The sequence below is a fragment of the Equus caballus genome, chromosome 19 (assembly GCF_041296265.1).
Source record: "Equus caballus isolate H_3958 breed thoroughbred chromosome 19, TB-T2T, whole genome shotgun sequence".
NCBI classification, from domain to species: Eukaryota; Metazoa; Chordata; class Mammalia; order Perissodactyla; family Equidae; genus Equus; species Equus caballus.
Window position 1 is genome coordinate 9140467 of NC_091702.1, and position 10361 is coordinate 9150827.

Genomic DNA, 10361 nt, shown 5'->3' on the forward strand with positions numbered 1-10361 from the left:
TGAGAGTCTCAACTTTCCTGTGAACATCTCCTGAAATCAAATGAATGAGTCAGCCATCTTACATCCGTTTTTATCTATGCATTGAGGAAGAATGTTATGTTTATTGGGGCACTGTCTAAAATTATACATATGCATATAAACCTATGCATAAACTGCCCCACAATTCAACTCTTGCGCTTCAATTTATTTGACTTCGCATAAAAGATTCCAATTCTAACCCTTCATCACTAGTGTAAACAGCCCTTCACTTGGATTTCTTTTTCATTCCATTTGCACTAAGAAATGCCATGTAAGCCTAATCACAATACGTTTAGCAAAGGCAGAAACGAAGGAGAAAATCATGCTTACATGCTTTGTGAGGTGGCTGGTCAGCAACTGAGTTGTCTACCTCCATAGCCCAGTTGTTCATTCCCATCCAGAAGCCTCCTAAGAAACTAAAAATAGCCACATATCAATGACCTGCAGAGTCACTTGTAAATATCTGAACCTGAAAATGATGGGTCTGTATTTCCTGCGTTTCTATGATTCTTGATGCCATTGTTTAGAATCATGACCGCCATAATATTTCACTTTTTATTCAGCCTTTCTATATTATTTTTATCACAGAAGGATTTTTTCCACTCTAGGCCAATCTTTTACTTAGTTTCACAAGGAAAATCACATGTCTTCAAGTGCCTGCTGGATACTGAAAAATTAATGTGGACTTCAAGTCTTCTTTATGATTAGACTGGAGTACAACTTATAAATAACAATAATCTTAGACAAAAACATTTAGAGAAATTTCCCCTTCCAGAAGTGTTTCAATAATGTAGAAGCTCTTCTTTTCTTAAATACAAATACTGCTGTCTACAGATAAAAAAAGTGGAGGATTTGAGCTATTTTTTCCCTGAAACATCTGAAGCTCTGGTGGCTGCTTTAAGTTTCCAGCTTAATATTCTCTATTAAGAGAATATTAACTTTATATTAACTTTATATCTGCTGTAAAAATCAGTTCCATTTATTGTCAGAATAATAGACTCAACAACGTTTCAAAATTCCATGACAAGAGTTTGTTTTCTATTTTGAGGACTAATAGTACTTATTTGGATCATCAGCATTTCTCTCAAAAGTAGAAATACATGCATCATTCACGGCAGTATCCACTACCAGATATCAGTTGTTTTCCTGTTGCTTTCCATTAAAAGATACTTTACGAGGAAATAAGTACCTGGAGCAATTCCCCAAGATAACAGTGTGATTAAAGCATTTGATCTTTTTTCCTGTCTTCCCTTCATGGATAGGCTCATCCTTCTGCTTTTCCTCAGGATAAACAGGGAGAACAATTTATAAGTGTATAATTTGTAAGCAGGGTGATGACCAATGCCTATGCTGTGTGGAGCCCGAAATGTTCCTAGAATTCATGACAAAATCTTAATAACTTATGACCACACACACACACACCCACCCACACACACAGGTCTATAATCAATGTACTCAGCAGACTCTTCACAATTTGCTATCTTATCTGCCTCTAGTTAGTGATTTTCTACTTTTAAAAGAAAAATTTTGTAATAGCCAAACTCTTTACTCAAGAACAAAATGTTAAGTGTAGATTCAATAAATGTCACGTGGCCCTGCACTAGCTCTGGTTCTCTGGTTAGAGGTGGGAATGTGGGCCAGTGATATGCCACAGCCTTCCTCCCCTTTCTCTGAAGATCAAATGAAAGCCCTAGTGAAAACAGATAAACAGCACAGCTTGAGCGATCTTGCTCTAGGTGTTTCCATGGCATAGAGGGAATATTTGAAAACTCTTCTTGATGTTAGCTTCTGTGGGAAGGGTAAGGACATTTTTATCGTTCTTGCTGTGGATTCTCCATGAAATACTCATTTCATCAAACTGGACAAGGAGGTATTGCAAACTCAAACAGTAACTAAAATGTTGAGTTTTCACACATTTTCACTGTGGTAACTGCACCATGAAAAGAATCAAGCAAATTTTTTAGTGTTAAATATTTTAAAAGAGGTTTTCAATGAAAATTTTCTTTTAATATTTGAGGGTGTGATCCTTATTCAAATACAATAATCAAAGCTTTATGTCAAACAAAATACACTTAAGTAGAATAAATTTATTTTTAAAATGAATGCTTGAAAAATGTGACATATATGTAAGTGTAAGCCAATTTGATTTCTTCAGGTTGAATTAGAGAGCTGTACGCCAAGTCAAGTGCTCAGGATGCAGTGAGGAGGTCCAGACAGAAGAATTAGGCTCAGAGTGCTGGGTGATATATGCTTTTAGTCCAAAAAGGGACAGAAGTATTGAAAAAGAGCACATGTTCAGAGCTTTGCAGTCTAATTTAGTGTTCCTGAAAATTTGAATTAAAGTATATCTTAAACTGAGGCATTTTCCTGAAGCCCATAGAACGAAGGAAGAAAAAAAGGAAGGAAGGAGGTGGGGGGAGGCAAAAACGTGGGTACGAGAATGCTTCACAATAATCTAAAAGTTATTCACAATGTGCTCTGCAGTGGGGGTTGGCAATAGCATCCAGTAAAAGGAGCAGGAGGGGTGGAGGAAGAGGGCAAGAGGCGAGAAATTCAAGGAAGGAGAGAGGGGTCATAGATGCTTTATTTTCTGATTACTAGGGTGGGCATGTGACTGCGGAAAATGACAGAAGAACCAGCGAAAATCTTTCTCTGTTTCGTTTTGTTTTAACTAACGTGCTTCTGATGCTTTATATTTCCTTCACCCAGAGCCGGGTTTTCTATCCTGCAGCACTTTAGAACCACATGGGGATCTTTTAAAAATACCTAGACTGAACCCCGTATCAGATCAATTGATAGCATCTCAAGCAAGGGGAGACCCGGCACTAGCTTTTTGTTTTTATTATTTTAATGTTCCATAAGTTATTGTAATGTGAAGACAATTTCAAAACTTATCACCTAGACTGAGGCAAGGATTGGACTGAAATTGTGAAGTGAAGCTAAGCCTATTGAGGGGATTTTAGCACCTTTGAAGCTCTTGCCTTCCGACAATGGCAGCTCTTCCCAGCACAGGGGTCACTGTTTACCTCCCTACCACAAATCCTATCTTAACTTCTAGAGATAGCAATAGTTCAGCCAATGCTTGTTTTTTCAATTCCTTGACACTCTCCTCTAATTCCAATCTCAGGCTCTCCTCCCATAGGCTGACCCTAGAATAGTTCTCAACAATGATTTTTCACTCTATCACCTGGGCTGCTTTTTAAAAATCACAGAAGTAAATCAGAACCTCAAAGTTCACCTCTGCAATTCTACCTGTATCTGTATCCATGAATCTGCCTTCTCACCTGCTGCAATGTCTTCACTCTTCAATCCATCATCAAACCCTCCATTTGAGCTCAAGCTCTATTGTCCTAATTCAAAAACATTGATTCTTGTAATTTCCCCCTATATATCACGCATCATCAGTCTTCTTTTTTTACTGTATCCTCCCCACGAGTATATTACGTGTGCTTGTGCATTAGGCACAGATCAGGCAGAGTGTTACATAACTGGATGGGATCCTACCCGCAGTAGAAGTGTCAGTGAGAGAAACTCTGTGGATCACCAGGTCAGTATTCTACTCACTGCAGAACACCCTGTGACTCCTCAGATCTTCATTATTTTGCTCATTTGCTGACAGTTTATAAAGGTTGGAACAAACTTGAATAAAAATATAAAACAGAAGTTTTAAAGTTCAATTTGGCCTTGCCTGAATATGTTAATCACATCAGTTCCTCTCCTACTAACATTAAAAATATAATGATAGTCAAGAAGATTTTAGTTTCCCTTGATTTATAGGTATAAAAGGTACACTGTAAGTACAGTCCTTTCAATAAGTGCTATATTTAAAATGATATTTGCATTTAACTCTCTTACGTTACTTCTGATGGCCGTACAATGTATTTAGAGTTCGAGAAAATGAAGCCATTCATTTGTTACAGAAACAATATTTTTGCTATAACTATTATAAAGTTTATTAGTGTTTTTCTCCCCTGCCTGAGGAGTAGAAATATCTATGGAGCCTTTTATTTTACCCAAAATAAAAACTAAGTGATTTTATTTTATTTTAAAAACTAAGTGCTTTGAAAAATTAAAATTGTGGCCCAATTTCAGAGATCATAGTACTGCGTCTCTATTCCTCACAAATTTCTAAAATGACTTTGTTTAGATCCTGTTTTGAAAACTATATAGTTGATATTAAAAAATAAAATGCTTTTGATCAAATTAAGACGCCAATAACTTCGTGAAGCCCAACATTTTCTGGATTTTAATAGAAAAAAATGCCAAGGAGAAACAAAAATAAAAATTTTATAGAAGAAAATAAAGTTCCAGTGCCACACAAAATCTAGATTAATTGTCATAAAACAGTTTTATTACAATGTCTTTTATTTCAAGTTTATCATAACCCTTTCTGAAAACTTTAATTTAGGATAATTTATTATTTAAATAGTCAGAGAACAATGTAAGAAAAGCTCTATTTTATGTTTAAAATGTTATATTTTACTTTTATTTGAATTTTTCTTCAAAGAATACCTGAAAATAAGAGGGAATTGAGGTGAGGACATTGTAAGATCTGCTTTATGACCACATAAACCTAGATTTGAATTTCTGCAAAAATTGTAAAATTGGACAAGTCATTTACTTTCTCAGTGCTGCATTTTTTAACTGTAAAATTGGGGTGCAGTGCTTCTCATCAGAATTTTCTGTAGGGTCAGCCCTGGTGGCCGACCGGTTAAGTTTGACGCACTGTGCTTTGGCAGCCCGGGTTCGGGTGCCAGGCACAGACCTATACTACTTGTCTGTTAGCGGCCATGCTATGATGGCAGCTCACATAAAAAGAAAAAAGGAAGATTGGCAACAGATGTTCGCTCAGGGTGCATCTTCCTCAGAAAACAAACAAAGAAAAGAATTTGCTGTAAATTAAATTTGAGAGTACAGTAAAAGTGCTTTGCTCAATCTATTGGTTATAAGTCTATGCTCTTACCGCTAAGGCCAGGTTCCTTTCCCAGTCAGGGAACCACACCACCTGCCTCTTGGTTGTCGTACTGTGGTGACTGCATGCTGCTGTGATGCTGAAAGCTATGCCACCAGTGTTTCAAATATCAGCAGGGTCACCCATGGGGGACAGGCTTCAGCAGAGCTTCTAGAATGAGATAGACTAGGAAGAAAGACTGGCCACCCACTTCCAAAAGAACTGGTCATTAGAACCCTATGAATAACACCAGAGCCTTGTCTGATACAGTGATGGAAGGTGAGAGGATGGCACAAAAAGATCAGGCAGGGTTCCAGTCTGCTGTACATAGGGTCGCTAGAGTCAGAATTGACTGAAGGCACCCACAACAAACTTAATTCAATAACTAGCACATTAGCACACTGACGATTAACAGTCATGGTCTGGCATTGCACCCCTCCGACAGCACAGAGAACAAGGACTGCACCATCCAACACTCTCAGGGCCCTTTCAACTTCTATTGTGAAGTCCACGTGCCCTAAATGAGACAAAGAAGTGTGGGAAAGTCTTAAAGAGCGGTCTGATTTTTTTATAACATGCAAAATTAGAAGTTTTTTATCTTTCACGACATAAGTCTTCTAATTAGAATGTGGATTTCTTTTTTCTTTTTTAAAGATTCTATTTTTCCTCTTTCTCCCCAACGCCCCCCAGTACATAGTTGTATATATATTCTAGTTGTGGGTCCTTCTAGTTGTGGCATGTGGGATGCCGCCTCGGCATGGCCCTATGAGCGGTGCCATGTCCACGCCCAGGATTCAAACCGGCAAAATCTCAGGCTGCTGAAGGGGAGCATGCGAACTTAACCACTTGGCCACGGGGCCGGCCCCTAGAATGTGGATTTCTTAAATCACTCATACCATTCACCCAGCATAAGGTCCAGAGCCCCAAATCACTTCAAAAAGATACCAGGACATGGGCACCTTTGGATCAGCTACAACACATAAAACGTGAGAACCTTCCCACTCACAAATTATTTGCACTATTTTTCAAGGAAACTACATAAGGACGAAATGCTCTAGGTCCCAAGTCAGATTTCTCTAACAGGAAATTCACAGTCACACTTTAGAGTATTATTTGATACTCAACAATGAGCTGGGTCATAGAATAGAAAAGAACTAAATGGCTTTTGCCAAAATAAGCTGCAACAAAACCAAGAACTCAGCTTACCAGGAGTATCTATAATGTTGATGTTGACATCCTTCCACACGGTATAGGTGGCCGCTGACTGAACAGTGATTCCTCTTTGTCTCTCTAGTTCCATGGAATCCATGACAGCACCAATGCCATCTTTACCTTTCACCTAAACACAAGCACAGTGATTCAGATTTCTCTGTCCCTATATTCCAAGAAGGAAAGAAGTCTTTACTGAGGTGGAACTAGAACACAGATGGTTAACTGGGCAATTTCCAAAGAAGCCTAATCACCAAACCAGATCATCTCTTGAAACAGAAAACTGGTAATAGGTTTTACCCTCTGTGAACTGTCTAACCCTCTTTTCACTGCTGCTCCCAGCAAGGGCTCCCACAGAGCAATCACCTGGTCTGAGAGCCACTGTTGCTCCCTCTGCCCCGCTCCTGCCCTCCGGCCTCGTGTTAGTCCAGGAGCAGATGTTCAGAGAACGGGTTCTGTCCTGCTCTGCTGCATGTAGAGTCTGAGGCCCAGGTGGGAAGGATTCAGCTTTTAAAGCGTATGATTTAACAAGACGATCTTTTATCTGAAGAAATATTTTTAAATGGAAAGTTAAGTCACTCAATGATATAATAATTTCTTCAAGAGACTTTCAAGATTTAAAAAAATTTTTTTCTGCTATATGTATTTAACTCAAGCTCATACTATATATTACTTAAAACCATTTTTTCCACTTAACATTATAAACATCTCTAAATAACATTAAAAATTATGTATATACTATTTTAATGGCTGTTGAAGGGTACATCATATTGACAACACTCTTAAAAGACAATCTACTCAGGATACCCACAGTGATGGTCTAGACGGATTCCTGAGAGCAACATTTCAGGCCAACTTGAGCAATCCTCTGTGTGATATGACTGACTAGAGATCCACGGTTACCATTCTTTTAACCTTTCAAGTTTTGTGAAGTTTATCAAACCATTAACTACAAAACAAGTAAAACCAAGCTCTAACTACTCTGGAGCCCAGCACAACCACACACCTCATGCATCTTTGCAATCCTGCCGGTGTACTAAAGCACCCGTGCTGTCAATGTGGTTTTCCCAGAATCAGTGTGAGCTGAGATTCCAATATTTCGTATTTTCTCGTTGGGAATCACCCCTGACGAACACCATCGGCAGACCTTCCAATTAACCTGAAAAGTAAGAGCGATCAATTCAGTGCACCTTTTCTAAGAGAGAGCATGGGTTCAGCGGACATCGCTCCTCCACAGAAACTCAACGGACACAAAACACCATACGACACAGCTTGGAAAGGCAAAAGATGGCACGTCTCCACCGCAACTCCCGCTACCAAAGGGAAGGCTGCAGGGGAGAGCAGAGAAGACACAGCCTGAAAACAAATACATAATCAACCAATCAGAAAAAGATGCTCGCATTAATTATATAATTAATTAAAAGGGGACAACTACTTTTATCAAATGTTATAGGTTTGAAAGTATACACTGGGGATAATAAAATCAGAAAGATAGATCCTAACAACTACTTTACTAGGAACTAGAGTTTTCAGCTTAAGTTCTGCTGTTTCCCCTTCCCCCTTAGTCTCGTTCACAGCTAGCAAGGCCGTCCGAGGACTTCCGTGCTTCACGCGGTGGTACCGACAGCTCTAACGCAGCCCACAAAAGGTTTCCAATTCCTTCTACACAAAGTTAACGCCTTTTTTTTAAACTTTATTTTACTCGGGGCGGGGCGGGGGGGACAGGGCAGAATCCTGCATTTTATGGAATTAAGACACAATGTAAACCACTGCCTACAGGGCTGCACATCCAAGTGCACTGCGGTCACTTGTGGGCAGAGGGAAGCACAACTTGGAAGCGGCGGGTAAAACTAATGGGAACCCTGGCGCCGGGCGCCTCCAGAGTAAACCCAGGGAAGCCTGCGAGCCGCGCGCGCCAGGCCCGGGCACAGCGGGCCACCGCCACCCGACGCCCGCCACCCGACGCCAGCCCCCCGGCCGCGCCCCGCGGCCGGCACGGACAGGGAGAGGGGCCCGGGCCGCTCCGAGGGCCACGCGGCCAGGGGACAGTCCGGGCTCGGCCCCGCTCCCCGGGCACTCTACCTGCCTCCCCTGCCAGCCCAGCGCGGCGGGGACCCGCGGGAGCCCGCGCCCCAGGGCCGCGGCCGTCCCCAGCAGCCTCATGGCCGGCGCAGAACGGGCGCGCAGGGCCCGCGGCTCCGGGATGCTCAGCAACCGGCACCGCGGCGGGAGACCTTCAAAGTCACGCCGGCCAGCAGCGCCTGAAGAGCACTTCCGGGGCGAAGGACGCGAGCGCGGAGGGACGAAGGGAAAGAGGGAGGAGCTCCCGGATCTCAGGGCCGAGCAGCGCCCTCCGCCGCCCGGGCGCCCTCTGCCGACGAGGAAGAGGAGCTGCAGTCGCTTCACCGAGCTCATCCAGCCTTGCACGCTCCCAGAGCGCTGCAGCCTTTTGGGATGTGGTGCCAACTGTAGCAACCTGGAGAAACGTTTTTTAACAGAATTTAAGTGACAAAAAGAGCAGTTGTTATCTATGCTACCATCACAGATATGAAAAAATACTTATCTACAGGACACGACCTGAAAAGAATGTGGAAAAATGATGACTGAACTATCAATTACAAGTGCTTTTTCTCATCTCGAACGTTCCGTCGTTCTTCGGTGTAGGCGTTTTAGGGCCAGTTCATATGGAAGACAGCCTCCTTGACGATTCCACTTGGAGGCATCGCGAACTTACTATGTCCGAAACGAAGCGTCTGATCTCCCTCCCAGCACCGTCTTCTTCAGTCGTCTTCATCTCATAAACCGCAGCCGGTGCCGCACTCAGTCGCTGTGAGCGCGCCGTCTCCTGGCAGCGCGTGCCTTAACCCCTCGCCGGGGGTCGGGGCCGCGCGCCAGCCCGCCTCTCCCGCCCCGGCCCCCTGCCCCCTGCCCCCCGCCCCGCCCGGCCGCTCCTGCCCGCGCTTTCCCTCCGTGCAGGCGGCCGCTCAACGGGGTGCTCCAGGCCCGGCTCTTCCGCGCCCGCGAGCTCCTCCCCGTCGCTCTTCTCGTGCGGCTTCGCTCTGCAGAGCGCTTCTCAGACCAGACGTCTCACACACCTGAGCGCTGTCTCCTTTCCCAGTGAGGTCAATGCCGTGAGAACAGTGACTGGGCTGTGGATCGCTGGGTCGCCCTGCGTGGGCTAGGTGCTCAATGATATTTGTGGAATGAACGAGATCGAATAAATAGAAATCAGAGGAAATTACAAGGGACAAGTAAAACCAGAGACTCAGTAATGAATTTCGAATTTACTTTTTGTATATCATCCATATATTAATTTACAAAAAAAGATTAAGCTTCTTTGATGAATAAATCCGTTAACACTGAATATACCATTAAATAAACTTTTTCATTTATAGACTTTCGAAGATTGTCTTAGAAGCCTTTATATGTATTTGTTTAAAATATATAAACACATAATTATGTAAAAGGTAATAAAATTTTAAGATATAATTATTTAATAGTACATATAAAACAGTACATCTATTACACTGAAATTACCACTTTAACAGTTTCCTTGAGGAAAAATTCATACTCATTATCTTCTATGTGTGTATATTTTCATATTTTTCCGTAATTATTATACAAATTATATCTTATTTTTATTAATCACTTTTAACCAAAGGGATCAACTATTTTCTCCACAGAGGAAACTAAAAGACAAAAAACCAAGAAGTCTCTAGCTAAATTCTTATGTGTACACATTATATGGTACCTCTGTTAAGTTTTACAATGGCAAAATACACATATATGGTATCATCCAAAACATTTGCATATTCTTTTAATCCAGTCACTTTATAAATGTATAAGAATAAAGATACATTGAAACTATCTTTAGTGACCAAAGCTTTGTACCATTATTCACTTATAAATTATGCAAGTATCTAAGGGCTAATTGCACGTTTTCTAAGGTCTTGAGAAGTTACCTGAGGATTTGAATAATTACAACTTTAGCTAACACATTTGGTCCTTATAATTAATAGAATTACAATTTCATAAGGTCAAAACCCCTTTAAAGGATATCTGTATTACAGCTTTATTTAAACACCATTTTATATTTTGTAACCTTACATAATTGGTGAGTCAGTGATAACTTATTTGACCTATAAGATGAATATAGGAAAGTTAGAAAATTTAAATCATGAGA

General features: G+C 41.4%; 1 protein-coding gene across 21 annotated transcripts in view; it reads right to left on the reverse strand.

Annotated features, from left to right (window-relative positions):
* Positions 1-9030, reverse strand: part of LOC138919095 (elongation factor G 1-like) — a 103914-nt gene extending 94884 nt beyond the window's left edge. For 9 of the 21 annotated variants that reach the window (XM_070243145.1, XM_070243144.1, XM_070243147.1 and 6 more), the window contains exons 1-6: positions 8261-8474; positions 7185-7337; positions 6176-6308; positions 4982-5486; positions 1208-1299; positions 349-434 (exon numbers count right to left, since the gene is read on the reverse strand). In XM_070243145.1, coding sequence (XP_070099246.1) covers positions 5077-5486; positions 6176-6308; positions 7185-7193 — 552 coding nt within the window. In that variant the 5' untranslated portion in view covers positions 7194-7337; positions 8261-8474 and the 3' untranslated portion in view covers positions 349-434; positions 1208-1299; positions 4982-5076. Of the gene's footprint in view, positions 1-348; positions 435-1207; positions 1300-4981; positions 5487-6175; positions 6309-6544; positions 6723-7184; positions 7338-8260; positions 8609-8912 lie in introns of those variants that run through there. The other 12 variants (XM_070243148.1, XM_070243143.1, XM_070243142.1 and 9 more) reach the window with 8 other exon arrangements.
* Between the last annotated feature and the right edge of the window lie 1331 nt (positions 9031-10361).